This window comes from Dermacentor albipictus, chromosome 10, assembly GCF_038994185.2.
Source record: "Dermacentor albipictus isolate Rhodes 1998 colony chromosome 10, USDA_Dalb.pri_finalv2, whole genome shotgun sequence".
NCBI lineage: Eukaryota > Metazoa > Arthropoda > Arachnida > Ixodida > Ixodidae > Dermacentor > Dermacentor albipictus.
In genome coordinates, this window is record NC_091830.1 from 50582367 (window position 1) to 50599255 (window position 16889).

At 46.8% G+C, this 16889-nt stretch overlaps 1 protein-coding gene across 3 annotated transcripts in view; it reads right to left on the reverse strand.

Annotated features, from left to right (window-relative positions):
* Window positions 1–16889, reverse strand: part of LOC139050435 (excitatory amino acid transporter-like) — a 217440-nt gene that overhangs the window by 38333 nt on the left and 162218 nt on the right. For all 3 annotated transcript variants that reach the window (XM_070526808.1, XM_070526807.1, XM_070526809.1), the window contains 3 exons: window positions 7227–7425; window positions 3907–4114; window positions 1183–1358 (listed from right to left, as the gene is read on the reverse strand). In XM_070526808.1, coding sequence (XP_070382909.1) covers window positions 1183–1358; window positions 3907–4114; window positions 7227–7425 — 583 coding nt within the window. The remainder of the gene's footprint in view (window positions 1–1182; window positions 1359–3906; window positions 4115–7226; window positions 7426–16889) is intronic.

A 16889-nucleotide genomic window follows, 5' to 3' on the forward strand; every position in this document is an offset into this window, starting at 1 on the left:
CACCGCTAATCCAAATGGAGACTGGCGTTAGCCAAGCTTTGACGATATCGTCTGGACTATGTGGCGACGGTTGACGCGAATCGAAAACCTTGTCTACTTATCTTCCTTTACGACCGTACATGAATAAAGTACTTGCGAATTCATAAGTTAGTTGTCGCAATTACTTGGTTATTCAACTATGTATTACTCCGTCTAAGTGTTAACTATAAAACATTCAGTGGCAGCTTATTTTTCAACGACGCGCTAATATGCAAAAAATTTTGCACAAATGCACGTGCCTTGGATATGTGTACTGTGAGATGGGCAGCATTATCTTATGGGACAATCCCCAAAAAGCGTACTCGCTTGAGTGGGGAATTCACGTCTCCGATGCAAGCGGAACGCACCACGTGACGACGACGTCATGCCCCCGTTGAGCAGGACAGGAACTCTTTGTTCGAACGACAGGAATGCACCTCCACGAACGATGACGGATCAGCGCCCAGGCTTTGCAGCTGTATTCTCTCGGAAGCGATTCAGCGTTGCTGCTTGCGGGCAATAGCGAGGAGGTTTAACGTAAACGACATCCCGGGCAACATTTCCCTTGACGCCAGGGAGACGTCCGCCGTACCAATACCCTTAAATTACTGGGTCTATCCTGAAGACTGTCAGAACCCAGCCTGACAGTGAAACCCAGCAATGTTTGTTGCCTGCCGCCCTGATGCAGGCGCCTTTTTTTTTTTACCGTAACCACACCCATGGGAGAGAAGGTTACGGCGAGTAAGCGCACTGCTCTAAGTGTTCTTGCTAAAGTCGTCTGACATCCCCAGAACATAATGGCAAGCGTTAACGCAGAAAAATTAACCTTTCCGAGCTATATATATATATATATATATATATATATATATATATATATATATATATATATATATATATATATATATGTGTGTGTGTGTGTGTGTGTGTGTGTGTGTGTGTGTGTGTGTGTGTGTGTGTCCGGAGCCTCATTTCGACCAGTGGTCCCTGGGGAACATACGCAGTAGTACATACGGCCTACTTTTTTGGGATGCACTATCTCTGTTATCGGCACACAGAAGAGGCTCGAAGCACACCCGATACAAAAAAGTGGTGGTAACTTGATAAGAAATACTTCGTCTTTAAAGATATGTACCACAAGAAGATTCAAGCTGCTGTGAAACTCACCGAGTACGTTGGTTCCATCCTTGAACTGCAGCGTTCGCTTCAGCACGTAGGCGCTTGTGTTGGAAGCATTCATAACTTCGTCGGGGTGGATAAAACGTGGCTTTGGCTTCTCTTTTACATACGTCGTCTCCACTTGTTGAAAACAGGCCTGCAGAAGGTTCTCAGGAAACATGTTCCTGCAGACACACAGACTCATCAGCCAGCGTTCCCCAAAGCAACAACTGCAAGCTTTTAGCACCTTCAGACAAACGTAAAGATATCTTCAACTAGCGTTAACTAGGCAAACCAACTACAACGCTTGAACACGTTGAATACCCGTTGGGGAAGTAACGGATTTCGCGCTGCTTCAATGTGCATGTGTACCAAAAATGAGTCACTAATCGCGATAGTAGATCTTTCTTGTGCTGCAAACTACGATAACGGTAAAAGGGCCCCGACAGTAGGAACTTACTGGGTAGCTCCTCAGCAGGCCGATGTAAGCCTATTCTAATGGGCATCACCATATTCTAAACTCTGTCTCCGTACCAGTTTACAGTGGGTGAAGAATTACGAACGCTCAAAGCTGGGAACTGGCCAAGCTAGTTAAAGTTCACGGTTAGGGTTGCTCATTGGGCGCCGTGTTTGTCGTCTGGATTTCTTCATCTTCAGTCCTAGCGCTGCCGCCAGCCACGACACAGAGCTGCTCTAAAAGCTCTTTCGCAAAGCAAACGCTGGCGCCAATATCAACAGTGCCGCCCAGGACGGTGTGACTACTCGCACGCGCACTCTTCCAAACGTTCTGAGTGCTTCTATTAGCCCACTGACGAGAGGCATCCCACTCGGGCATACGTCTTCACTGGTCCGCGATTGAGTACAACGGAGTGAATTCATCACTATCCTTTAAAGGTCTAGAAAAGGAAAACACTAGCTAGCTCGTTCGTTGCTTCGGGACGTCAAACATAACCAGTCTACTCAAGAACACTAGCTGCCTGTACGAATTAGCTGCAGAGTTAAGGTGTCACTGTGAAATAATTCGTGCATCGCACTAAACACTGCGCATGTGTTTTACGCGTAAGCGTACATGCCCCGTATGTGAAATCGGCGAGATTAAGTTGGAGGTCGCTCCGAGCTGAGAGAGGTATGCGAGCGTTGCGTCGCAAGCAATGCGGGGCCGGCAGGCAAGACGGCACAGCTTAGAAACTCCGAAACAGCACTAATACACTTGCCTGTAACCCGCGTTCACGAAGTAAAACATTACCATAATTTAAAAAAATGATTCAGTGACGTAGAGACGAGACGTAGAGGGACGCAGAGGGACGCAGAGGTACGTAGAGACGTAGAGGAGCGACTCGGTACGAACGTAATTATGGGCAGAGAGCTCAGTCACAAACGGACAGGGAGATCCCGCGTTGATACCCGGAAGTTTATTCTCAAAAACAATCTCGTACCAGCGCTCATTTACTTTACTGACAGCCGATCGCCATGTCTTTCTAAATTAGACCCGTCGTGTTTGCTCGGCCATTCGGGGCGGAACGGAGTTTCTGGCAGTGAGATAAGGCCAGCCGCGATTAACGTCCCGTTGAGGTGCACCCTGCATCTCAGACTTTTACATGCGCGTACCTAACGGGGCAGTACACACACTTTAGAAGGCTTCTTATTGAGTCATAGAAGCGAAGGCCTCAGTGTGACAGTATTACGTTGAAAATAAACGCTGGTTCATTTGGCCACCTCAATGCGCCGTTACCTTTATCGTCAAATTGCGAAAAAATTGAAAGAAAAAGAAAGAGAAGGGGCTTACTCCAAAGAAAGCCTCCAACGCCATCACATACATTGGCAAACTTTCTAGACAATAAACGAATACTAAGGCCATACTCGACTGAACTACCACGATGACACAACAGCAAACGCGTAGCAGTCATGACATCGAACGCTTGGGGGGGGACGAATAGTGTTTTTTTCATGGGATTTTTTTTTTTTGCCACAAAGGCTTAATGGAGATACTTTGCCACGCTATCGAGGCTTACACCAACAGGCGAACGAACCCATTAGGGCTGCCACTGCAAGTGCGCCTTTCGATGAATCAGGCGTAATTTAGGGCTACGTGAATTTTCATAACCAATACAACCGTTGTTTTCGTCGTCTCCCGAAACAATGGTGCCCCGGGATGTCTCAATGAGCGGAAGTCATTTGTGATCGGTTCGGAATAGCAGACGCCGCGGTATCAGGCGTATGACGGATCTTGAGGCTGTTAAAAGGAAAGCACCTGGACGTGTGGTCGTGGCTCATCAAACATCCCTGTTTTCGCGACATGCTCGACTACTCCCTCCCCCCCCCCCCCCATTGTTGTACAGCCGGTTAAAACGCTGGGCCATTACGACTGGGTTGGAAACACCTCGACAACTCTATTTCACTCCGTTTAACAGCAAATAAATAAATAAAACTGATAGTCCAATTAATTACAATAACAAATAAAGGCGCGCGACGCAAAGTCATATCAACATCTAGACGGTGTCCACAACTCTACGCAAATGCCAAGGACACACTGCTTACGTTAGCCTTCGGTGGAACAAATGTCCTCTGGGAGCTGAAACTGAGGTGTAGGTACAACTCGCACATTGGGCGGGGCACTTTCGTATAGCACTTTCGGTCACCGACAGCTGCCATCGGCACAGTACGGCTCGACTCACTTGCAGCATGTACGACGCAACGTTAGTAGACTAGTCTACTAACGTTGGTACGACGTACCTGACGAGGTCGAGGAATGCGTCGAGTGTGGAGACTTTCTTGTCTTCAGTGCCAGTGCCCACCTCCTCCTTGATGGACGGGTCACCCGGGTGGATGACGGACACCATGATGATGCCCACGATGGCGGCGAAGATGGTGGTCGCGAAGTAGTACACCAGGGCCCGAGAGCCCATCTTCCCGCTCGACTTCGGATCGAGCATCGACAACCCTGCCGAGAGGGGGGAGGGGGAGAGAGAAATACTTGAAAAGCGTGGAATATATAGCCGAACGGCGCACTCTGCAGTAATAACGATACAAGTTCACTGCCTTTAACTCAGCGTCGTTGGACGTTGACAAAGTTGGCGTCACGTTCGAACTCAACCTATACAGGGTCGTAGACGTTGAAACAATCGCAACGAGAAGAAAAGCAGAGAGAGAGAAAAAAGTGTGCAGATCCAATGTAAACGTTGCAATATATGTGGAGCGAAGTTTTCGTGAAACGGGTGAACAAGTGTTATAAATTTGCCCATTTTATTGCCGCGTCCTTGGTGCAAAGGAAGCTAGCTCACATAAATGTGCTCTCGAGCACCGGTGCCACACTGTGTGACACACGCGGTGGCCATCTCAGAGAGCTAGTTGGCAATGGCGCGATATATGTAAAGAGATGGAGCACTACAAGGGCCAAGGCTGACCCTAAAGCTTCGGCCCGGGCTTGAAGCGAGGGGCCCAGACCGGACTCGGGCCCGCTATTTAAAGGGCGTAAGTCAGGTCTTTTACCACAAGCAACTTCCTACTACCACAAGTCACAAGCCATTTTTCTGTTATCGCTATTGCCATTCAACTATTGCGAATCTCGACACTGTTACATTATTTTAGCGCTAAGTCAAAGGCGTCTCTTTCTACTTGCGCGGTTATTTTATGCTTGATACCCGTGACTTCAACTCGTTATATATATATATATATATATATATATATATATATATATATATATATATATATATATATATATATATATATATATATATATATATATATATGTATATATATATATATGTGCGTGTGTGTGTGTGTGTGTGTGTTCGCATGCTAAATGACTTCATAGGACCAAACCGTACGATCAATCAATGCGTGCGAACCTGCCGAAAAAATAACAGCACATGCAATGAGAACAAAGATTTCAGTCAGTCTTTTATTGCTGATATACTGAAGCTGATAAACAACAGAGAAGGCGAGGCTGACACATAGGGTACAATATGTTGTAAGTAGCGTGCGCAATTTTAGTGCAGCTGAGTGCGTACTCCAAGAGAGGAGGACCGGCTTGAAGCCGGAGAATCTGGACAACCTGCTGTTTTGGCACAGGGACTTTCTGCTTTCTGCTGGCCTTCGCACAGTCCTATTCCTGTGGCATGATTTTCGGGTGCAGTCTTTTTGTGTCACCGCGTGTTATTGCAAGCCTACTTTCTGTCTGTATTTTATATAAAAAAGGTAGGAATCTTCTTTCTAAATTAGCCTGAAGAATGGTGGGTGACAGCTCGAATTTATAACTTATATTGTGCGTCGCGGTTACGTTTTGCGTGGAAATCATATGAAAGATTCACATTTCATCTGCTTTTGCTTGCTGCTCACCATATATAACGCTAAGCTGTTTTTGTCTTCTGCAACAAATTATTAATCAAGAACCCCTTTTAAGAATTTGTAATCAGTATTGCTCCCAACATGAGGTGTATACAAGAGGATTAAAGAGAATGCCCCGGTTTTGCTTCTATCCGCTTTTTCATGTTAGTTGTACACTTTGTCCTTAGAAAAAGTTTTTGCTATGTCTTGTGGTCGATATACTCTTATCGTGAATCCTGTGAATTCGCTAGTTACTGCAGTATTTGTTGCACTTATCTGAGTATTTTCATGCTATTTTATTTTCCTTCATTGCTCTTTACTCTGTTGTGTTTTTTTTATATGTAACTTGGGTTCCGTGTCTATTTTTTAATTTTTTTTTGCCACTATACTAATTTGATGTTCTGTAACTTTTCATGTGCGTTCATGTTTATCTGCGTGGTTCCGCTGCCTGTCGGGCTCTGCCACTCAAGCCCAATGAGGCTTTGGCAGGCCGGATGTTTGTACATTCTTTCAATACTTGGCGCAATAAAGTATTATTATTATTATTATTATTATTATTATTATTATTATTATTATTATTATTATTATTATTATTATCGTAATGACTATTCATGTACCGCGTAAGTAGCGCTTCATATATACTCTGGCGTACTGCGTGCCAAAAACCACGATACAATTAGGACGCGCGCCATAGTGGGGAACTGATTAACTTCGACCACTTGGAGTTCTTTAGTATGCACCTAAGTCTAAGTACACGGCTGTTCTTTTTTTTGCATTTCGCCCGCTTCATAAAGCGGGCCCGGGCCCGTGCAGTGCGCTAATATGTGTACACGCGAGTGTGGCATAATGGTTAGAACATCGCGCTGCTGTGCTAGAGCACCGAGGTTCGGACCTCTCCATCGGGCACGTAATTACATTGCTTTAGAAGTATGATACATTTGGCAGGAAAGCGGCACCCAGAAGCCACAGCCGGGAAAAGCCACGGAGTGTTCGAAAAGAAAGTTCCGCCTTTAAGAAAACGCCGGCAAACGTGATTAGCAGAAGCAAGCCACCTGCCCGCTCTAGGAGAAAGAAAACATGTTGCATAATATATATATACATAGTGAAGAAGAACAGACTAATTTCTGCTGTCCCAGCTTCAGCGCTATACTGTTACTGGCTCATGGATTCATATTTGAAGCTCAACTAAGCAGTTCGTGCGAGTATTTTCAACTGTAAACACGTTTAAAATTAAACTATGGGGTTTTACGTGCCAAAACCACTTTCTGATTATGAGGCACGCCGTAGTGGAGGACTCCGGAAATTTCGACCACCTGGGGTTTTTTAACGTGCACCTAAATCTAAGTACACGGGCGTAAACACGTTCGTGACGATCAGTAGCGAAGCTGAAGTTCGTCAGCGAAAGTACATCTGTTCAACAGCACGGAGGCCGGTAACGGGGATGGTTACGAGCGCGAAACCACTGGCAGAAATGGGAGTCTCGGAACGGTGTCGACTGCCAAACACTCGGCCAACAAGGGCCCAGCACGCGATTTCGGCACGGGGCATGCCCCGTTGAACCCCCACCTGGGCTTGTTCGCGACACAAGGATAAACAAACTATTCGGTTTACACTAAAACGCTGGTCCACAGCATCTGGGTTACCCAAGTACCACTCATTGCGTCTCGCAGCTGGAGAAAGGACATCAAACGGCGGCTGCCAGCTTGGGCAGCGCCCGTGAAACGTACCTGATATCATGGACGATATGATGAGGGGCAGAATGAGCATTTTGAGCATGCCCATGAGTATCTCTCCCGGGAAGGAGACGAGCATGATCACATCCTCGCCGTAAGAGAACAGCCGTGCCACGAAGCCCAGCAGCAGGCCCAATAGGACGCCCAGTATCGTCAGCACCAGCAGGAGGTTCTCCTTCATCCATGCCGCTGTCTGCGAGGAAACAGCTCTTAAAGGTCCACTGCAACAAAAAAATCTCGGGCCACGTAAGAAGCCTAGTTTAGGACAACGTAGGTGTTAAAGCATTAATTTTTTAAACAGCGCCAAGGAACTCAAGGACAAGGAAGAGCACAGGAGCAGCGCTGACTGTCAACATGTTTATTGAAGCCCGCAAGAATATATACTATTTGCAATAGGCTGAAAGAGAGAAAGGGAAGGCAAGTCGTCGTCAATCAACTCTTGCTGCGCATGCGTCACAAACGTAAAACTATAGAAGTGTAGAATATACTATATTAACACAATACAAACTGATTAACTTCTAAGGAACTCTATTTCCGTATCGCGAAGAGCTATAGGAGGGCTGCTTACGCAAGTGGCTCCTAAGTGGCAAATTGAAAAGGCTTCAAACCCGCCGTGGTTGCTCAGTGGCTATGGTGTTGGGCTGCTGAGCACGAGGTCGCGGGATCGAATCCCGGCCACGGCGGCCGCATTTCGATGGGGGCGAAATGCGAAAACACCCGTGTACTTAGATTTAGGTGCACGTTAAAGAACCTCAGGTGGTCGAAATTTCCGGAGTCCTCCACTACGGCGTGCCTCATAATCAGAAAGTGGTTTTGGCACGTAAAACCCCATAATTTAATTTTTTAAAGGCCTCAAAGATTTCCCTGGCCATCTGATCGCTGTGCTTTCTAAGCATTCGTGCGTCTTCTAGACGGGGTTAACGGCCACAATTTGCACAATGAACAGCTAGATTACTACAAGCCATTATCTTGAAGCTGTGCGCACGCTCACGTAAACGTTAATTAAGGCAGCGTTCCGTTTGCCCTGTGTAAGTGCAGCCGCAGAGGTGGGAATGGCATAAACTACTTTGGTTTTGCAATATACAGGCTTGGTGGTATGTCGCTTACTGCACAGTCCAGGCGCTTGCCGGCTATCGTTGACTCTCTTGTACAACCTTTCCAACTCGTTAGGTGTGGTAAAAACCACCTAAACACCGGTCCGGCCCGCGGCTTTCTTGACGCGGTGGGACACACGATGTTACATACGGGATCGCAACAGTCTTGGTTATGGCCTTTACGACTTCCCGCGGCTACTTGGGGGAACGAACCTCTTGCAATCTCGTGCGTAGAGGAACTCGTTCCCGGTTCTGGTCGCGCCGTTGCTGATCGAAAGCTGCCTGCTCCTCAGGAGCACGTATGGCGCGTGGCCAACCTATCTCGGAGCCGGAGAGAAAGTGCTGTGCTCGTGCTCGGCTTCGATGGTAAGCAACGACGTCACTACTGGCGCAGCCAATCGCGTACCTCCCTTTTGTTTTCCGCGCATGCACATGGGGTTGGGCCGGAAGAGTTTTCGGTGTGCAGGCGACAGACGGGCGAACAGGAGAACGGGCTAGCCATATACAGCTTCGCTGTAATAATTCTACCAGCGCAAATATAGGATGTTAAACATCGCTTCAGAACACCACATGTCCCATGCTTTACATGAGCTGCTTACTACGTATCACCGCAAAAAAAAGGACTTTGTAAACAGCTGTCTCGTAAGGCTGAAAGGGCGTCGACCGCCCTATTATTCGACATTCGATAGGAAAATCAATTAGCATTGCTGCTATGCGCGCGTTCGGGTGTCAACGGAAGCAGGCGAAAAAAAAAAAAAAGAAGTCGCGCGGTGCAGCTGACTTGTCAGGGGGCGACGAAGGCACACGTGCCTGCAGCGATACCGCGTAGACGTCGCGATCACTTCGAGCGACCTCGGCGCCGACAAAATTATCGTCACGTCTTGGCGTGCTTGCCGTAAGTTTTCATCCCGCGCCCTCGTGTCATCTCCGTTCGCGTCGCGGTCGCCCGTTAGCGCTCATTAATCACCATATCGCCGTCTCCCTCATTAGCCCCTATCTCGTCCTCGGGGAAGAAGCCGCAGCACGTGTGTCATCTGCAACGATGACACACCCAGCCGAGGTCGAATTGTGGAAGAGACCGCCTTACTTCGTCTTGTTTTTGTTGTTTGTAGTCCATCAAAGGATAACAAAACCACAAATTAAAGAGCATTGAATGAAGTGTGTTGTAGGCAAAGATGTTTTTCTTGTTGTGGGTTCAACACGTGGCTCACAGAGGAGGACTGACCGCACTGCAGGGGATAAAAATAGGCACAACAAAGACAAATGGGCTGAAAGAAAGTAAGCAAGAAACGAGACATCGCGCGACTCAAGCGCCACCAAATTTTTTATAAAGCCTACTTCGGAAACACGGTCGGCACCCTTGGAGGAGCCTGACCTTCCGGACGCTTCAACGAATTTATACAGAGAAGGTATAATAGATCTGCGTCTGGTACTTAAGTGACACGTGTCAAAGGACAATGGGCTTGATGACGATAAAGTTCAGTCTATCTTACTAGTCAGGAGTACGAGGAATGTTCTTCGGAGGGATGAGGAGCAGCGGCGGGAAAGAAAGAAATGATAAGTTGCTTCCGGGTCGCGACAAAACGAGCACAAGCTGCGAAGATAAAAATTTACGGGCCGGACGCTACAGCGGAAAGATTGAGGCTGTTATCTCGCGTTGTCGTTGAAACATATTTGTTCGCGTTCCACGGGAACTTGTGGAAGTCGGAAGTGATCCCACAGAATGAGGGATGACGATTAACTGCACTTCAGGAATAAAATACGTGTTAGACTAGTTCCTGTATTAAAAGAAATGTTTGCGTAATTGCAGCCATTTTGTTTCTTCCTCCATTAGTGTGCCAAAGAGACGTTGGAGCGTGAATACGGCACCGCGGCTACTACTTGTCGCCCCCTTAACAGGAGCTGTTGTGCACGTATATATACTGTTAAACGCTTGTGCGTACGGTTTGTGTAGAAAAACGATTGCGACAAATATTACGACATAACATTCGAAAGATCTCAACATGACAATGATGCTACGTGTAACAAAGAAACATGCATTTTTCAGACGTTTGATGAGCATGTAAGTACTGATTTGAAGGTGAATATTTTCGCAGAATTGCGTGTGAGGTTGTGTTCTTTATGAGTTTCAAGTGGCTCCAACCAAAAAATAAGTTTGTTTTCCCGACATTTCGGAACCAACTCGTCCCTTCTTCAGGGGGGATGACGACGGAAATATTTGGGCAGAACTTTTAAGCTTTCACTTGGAAGTCATAAGCACTGATTTATACGTGCTTCATACCATCATCTGCTGCCAGCTAATCATCCCTATCGAAAATTCTCCTATGACATATATGGAAAATATCAAATAATTGCTTACGAACGCGTATGTTTTACATGTGTTCTCGCATGACCATATGGGATTATTGCAATTTTGCGTAATTGCAACCATATTGTTTCTTCCTTCATTAGCGTGATTAGCGTGAGCATGTTTGCACAAGCGTGAGAGAGAAAGACAGACAGATAGAAGCCATTTGGTCCGAGACACATTGCTGTAGCCAGGTACTCTGCAAGGCAAAATCAGAGGCAGAGCCATCGAACCTGGGCTATGCCATGTTTTATATAGATGGATGTAACCTTGTGAAAGTGGACGGTAGTAAACTGTTACGCGTTTAGTAAACCTCACGACATTGTTAAGTGACTGAGTGCACGCGTAAGTTAACTGCCTCTAGTTAACTGGGTAGGCATTTAATTTTGTTGTATTCTGAGCCAATGACGTCAAATTCAATATTGATGGTACACACATTTCGAGGACCATAATTGTGTTCCGGTGGGACGGCCGGATGAGCGGCAATCGGCAGCTTTCCGCGGCATACCTTTCCTGAGCACTCCCGAGCGTACCCCTTACATTTGTTCCCATGCCCCTGTGGTCACTCACACGAGCAACGTCGCCCATTGCAGCGCCAGCCGTCCCTGCGACTATCTGGTTTCTCTCCTTCCGATAACGCCCGCATTTGGCGGCGTCTTCGAGTCCGGCCGTGGGTTGTGACGACCCCGAAACATGAGAAATAGGTCGCGACACAGAAGCGACGTATCGGTCGATGCAGCTTCGTCGCGCCAACCCTTCTTTTTTCTCGCTTTATTCTTGGGCTGCCACAGTCGTTGCACGGTCAGACGCAAAGCTACTCGTATATTTGACCCTGCGCCGGGGCCGTCGCGGTCATATCGACCCCGATGACCGTGACACATCTTTTGATGTTGTCCTGCACTCATATGTCAGCTATACGAGTAGACAGATACGACGAGAGCCCGTCGACGTGTTGACACTGCTCAAGCCCACTACAGTCGCCCTCTATAGGGCACATAACATGCATCCACCACGCGTGGACCTGCAAAGACATCAATAGGAGTAAACGGAAGCTTACAAGCCTCAAAGCACATTGTTATTGTCTATAGCTTATCGTTTGTTGAATCGAGAGGACACCGCGGCTAAGATACGAGCTAATGTGGAAGGGAGGGGGGATGGGGCTTGCACTGTTTGCAGTCCGTAAGTCAAACAGTGTACATCACATCCGATACGGCCTGCTTTTTGCTTTCCCTTCCCTCTTAGGTGCATCTATGTTTTCAAAACAAATAATAATAATAATAACAATTATGCGACTCTTGTAGGTGCGAGGAAGCCATTTGGACACCTGTTGTGGAACTGTCATCGCTGAGACGTCCAAAGCCTGTCTCTTGAGGCAACATCAAAACTCGAGACGATTTGCTGGGTCAAAGATACTCGGACCGTGGCCATATACGTCGCAGGCGCAAAAAGCTATTCGCGCACTCGTAGAGTTCTTCAAGTGCACCAGCACGCCTGAGTGACCCGTGCAGCCTACCACGTGCTCCCAGTGTTCACTCCTCTCTCTCTCTCTCTGTGTGTGTGTATATATATATATATATATATATATATATATATATATATATATATATATATATATATATATATATATATATATATATATATATATATATATATATATATATATATCTTCTGCCATCAGTGTAGGGTAGCAAACAGGACGCTCGTCTGGTTGACCTCCACTGCCTTTCCTCTCTTTGCTTTCTCTCTCTCCTGGCTCATTGAGAAACACCGCGGCTTGGATTCGTATAACGAGATGGAATGATTGGGTTCAAGGTCCCAAATTAAAAGCATGGCTGAAAACACGCCGTATGAGAACGATAGACTGTAATCTGAGCGTCTTGCTGCACGGTCTTTGCGCAGAAGAGTTTATTTCTTCGTGCAGCTTATGTAGGGCACGCAATGAGCACGTGGTCTGTTAGCTTAGCAGAATACGGGGCAAAAATAAAAAAAGAAAAGAAACACACGAAGTCGATTGAACGTCCTGGCGACTTCCTCCGGCCACTGACATTCAGCATGCTTTGGTGTGATGTTGAGACTCTTCGTATGAATTTAATGCCATTATAACTGATCGGTGTTAAGGACTTTTTATGCGGTTTACGGTGAACTGAACTATTTAGGCGTGAGCACAGACTACTCGCGTTTTTCAAAGCTGATGCGCTCACTCCACAATACGCATGCTATGTATGTACCTGCAACTTTACGTGACGTGGTTAGCATGCCAGTGCGTTATGCTGTAAATCACTGCGAAACGTTACGATTATCTCAGTGCGAAACCGCTATTGGCATCAACCTGTATTTCGGCTCTGTCCGCGTGAAGCCTCTCCGCACGCGGGTTTCGCGTGCAGAGCCTGTTCTTTTTCGCACATGCGCCTGCTTTGCGCATGCGTGAAATATATATGTGAAGTGAATTGGGATCGTTCTCGGAAGTACCTAGAGAAGCAGATTCGTAGCTCCAAGCGCAGCGAACAACAAGGAGTTGGGCGGGAGACGGCAGCGTGGGAGTCGACCGACGATGAAGACGTGACCAAGCGAACACGACTGCAGCAACGAGGACGGCATTTCACGACGTCGAAACGTGCCAGCGAAGCTCTGCCGAAGAACGGCAGAGGCGAATCGAGAGCGACAGGTTGCACAAGCGTACCAAGCGCGCGCAGCCGAAGCGGATGAACAGCGACAAGCCCGACTGTGTAGTTGCGGACGTCGCGTACCAGCATCGCAAGACCGAGCAACGCCTGTCTTTTCGGCAACGGCTGCGACGGCCATCGTCGAGCGGGACTTCACGGAGAACGTGCGTCAGACTTGGCGCGTTCTGTGAGTGACAGACTACGGCACAAGACGGACTTAGACTGCGTCACGGCCCCCATGTACACAACCTTGGCCTTGGCCTCTCCCGACGTTGAAGAATACTATTCGTTTAAAGCATGGGTAGAACATGTAAAGTCTTCGTTCGCCCAAACTAAAGTGCCTCTGTACTCTGTGAGCAGTGGGTATGAATATCCGGCCAACCTTTCCCACCTCCCTGCGCTCAGCTGTACGGCGGAGCGCATGATTTCCTCTCGCATGCCTTTCATACAATTGCGAAGGTTGCTCTGCAACACTGGCCAGCACGGCCTGAAACCACAAAACGGTCTCTCTGGAAGTCTGCAATCCTCCTCCTGCACTGTCCACCGAGTAACCTCTTATGCATTATGCAACCCAGTGTGCATGACTGTGCGTACCATGCGTGCAATAAAACAACACTTTAAGAAGGAAATTCGACTGCAAAGGATTTAATTCGCAACTGGTCAAACAAAGGCCTAGCAATGCCCAACTTGAAGGAAGAACAGGGTTAATTTTGTCCAAGATAACGTTCTAACGTACGATATTTAATGGTTGGCGCAACCAAACCGTCTATAATTTTTTATTTGATTAACTATATTGTTCGCTCATCAAGTTTCTTTATGCTTCTTTTTAGCTATGATTTCGGAACTGCGAGTTCTTCAGCAACCAAACGTATTTTATGCTGTCCCATTTTATAAACAACAGCAGAAAGTCGAGCCTGAAAGTTCATCACGCGATGTGACGCGATTATGAAATTTGCAGGCGGAGGACAGATCTAGTTGGCGCAAGACAGAGGCGATTGGAGATAGCCGCAAGATGTCATCGTGCTGCTGTGGGCAAAAATTGAACGTTGACCATTTCGAAAGGTACAGGCAGGGCGTCTCAAAGGAGATAATTTAGTGCTGTCATCAAATATTCATGAAGTGCCTGCTGGGATTTATCGCTCACGACCAACGCCGCCGACGCCCACGCCGACGACACCGGCTTTTCTGCGACACGAGCTCCTTAACGCTGTCGTGTTAAAAACTACGATAGCTGTATCGATGGCAGCGACAACAACGACGACAATGGCAGACGAACGATGTTGACGCAAGGATGATGGAAACACGATTACGGCGACGACGCACGATGGCTGACGAGCAGAGGACCCTGGATCGCATCCTTAGGTTTGGACAAGCAGTTTCCTTTCACTGGCTAAATATTCTGTCAAGCGAACCTCATGATGAACATCATGATTCTGATAATGAACTTGATAATGCGTCACAAGATTGAGCTGGACGTGGCCTTAGCAGGTACCAATGTAAATATGAATCAAGAGAATATGCCATGTTTTTTTGCATGAAGGTCTCGCACCTAATGAAACATACGGATGGAGGTCCGGTATCTTGAGGCTGGAAGAGGACCTTCCCTTATTTCCGAGCGGCAAATAAGAAGTGAGGGAAGCAACAGGGATTTAAGTGATGAGTTCTTCATTAAAAAAAGACGCCCTGGAGTGTCCTGATAACAAATACTCACAGTACGAATTTTCCCTTTTCTTTCTTCTATATACAAAGATGCTTCTTCCTTGTGAAATTAAGTGAAGGAGTGATACAGAAGGTTTTAAATCACTATGCAAATTAACGTTCAACGATGGCCGAATATCGCGTTTCGACAAGGGTACTTGTTTTCGTTAGGACAACGAGGGCTTTATATGGCAGCGTTTAACCGCTTTCCCTCTGCCCCCACTCCCTCAATGGGGTTTAAGGGATCAATGAGGCGGGCACTAAGAGTAGCGCAAGGGAACTCAAAATGTTGAAAAAAATTTGGTCAGAGCCCGTCAACGAGGACTTATCCAAGTATGCGTGTATCCAAAGCGCGTCACGGATAAGGCGTGTCTTGCAGCTTGGCTCCTTTCTCGCACTTCACTGGATAGATGGATGGGTGAATGGATGGATGGATACTATGAGCGTCACCTTTGAAACGGAGTGAAGGGTCGCGCCACCAAGTTCTCCTTCTAGGTTTGCCTAATCTTTTACCTATATTATTTTTATTGTGATTCTTTTATGGTGATACTTTTATGATGATAGAAAAATGTGCGGAATATAACCAACCTTTACATAAAGCTTTCATTGATTACGAGAAAGCGTTTTATTCAGTCGAAACCTCAGCAGTCATGGAGGCATTGCGGAATCAGGGTGTAGACGAGACGTATGTAAAAATACTGAAAGATATCTATAGCGGCTCCACAGCCACCGTAGTCCTCCATAAGGAAAGCAACAAAATCCCAATAAAGAAAGGCGTCAGGCAGGGAGATACGATCTCTCCAATGCTATTCACAGCATGTTTACAGGAGGTATTCAGAGGCCTCAATTAGGAAGAATTGGGGATAAGAGTTAATGGAGAATACCTCAGTAACTTGCGATTCGCTGACGATACTGCCTTGCTTAGTAACCCAGGGGACCAACTGCAATGCATGCTCACTGACCTGGAGAGGCAAAGCCGAAGGGTGGGTCTAAACATTAATCTGCAGAAAACTAAGGTAATGTTTAACAGTCTCGGAAGAGAACAGCAGTTTACGATAGGTAGCGAGGCACTGGAAGTGGTAGGGGAATACATCTAGTTAGGACAGGTAGTGACTGCGGATCCGGATCATGAGAGTGAAATAATCAGAAGAATAAGAATGGGCTGGGGTGCGTTTGACAGGCATTCTCAGATCATGAACAGCAGATTGCCATTATCCCTCAAGAGAAAGGTTTATAACAGCTGTGTCTTACCAGTACTCACGTACGGGGCAGAAACCTGGAGGCTTACGAAAAGGGTTCTACTTAAATTGAGGACGACGCAACGAGCTATGGAAAGAAGAATGATAGGTGTAACGTTAAGGGATAAGGAAAGAGCAGATTGGGTGTGGGAACAAACGCGAGTTAATGATATGTTACTTGAAATCAAGGAAAGGAAATGGGCATGTGCAGGGCATGTAATCAGGAGGGAAGATAATCGATGGTCATTAAGAGTTACGGAATGGATTCCAAGGGAAGGGAAGCGTAGCAGAGGGCGGCAGAAAATTAAGTGGGCGGATGAGATCAAGAAGTTTGCAGGGACAACATGGCCACAATTAGTACATGACCGGGGTGGTTGGAGAAGTATGGGAGAGGCCTTTGCCCTGCAGTGGGCGTAACCAGGCTGATGATGATTTTTATTGTATTTTTTGTAGGCGAAAATTTTGAACATCAAGATTTCTGAACCTTTAGTGGGAATTTTGTTTTTGTACGCCTCCGTTGTTTGTCGTTTCCCTACTTTACTACCACCAATTTTCCAGTCCCCCCTTACTAACCTCTACTGCTGACAAGCTTTTATTTCTCTCTGCTCTCGCTGAAC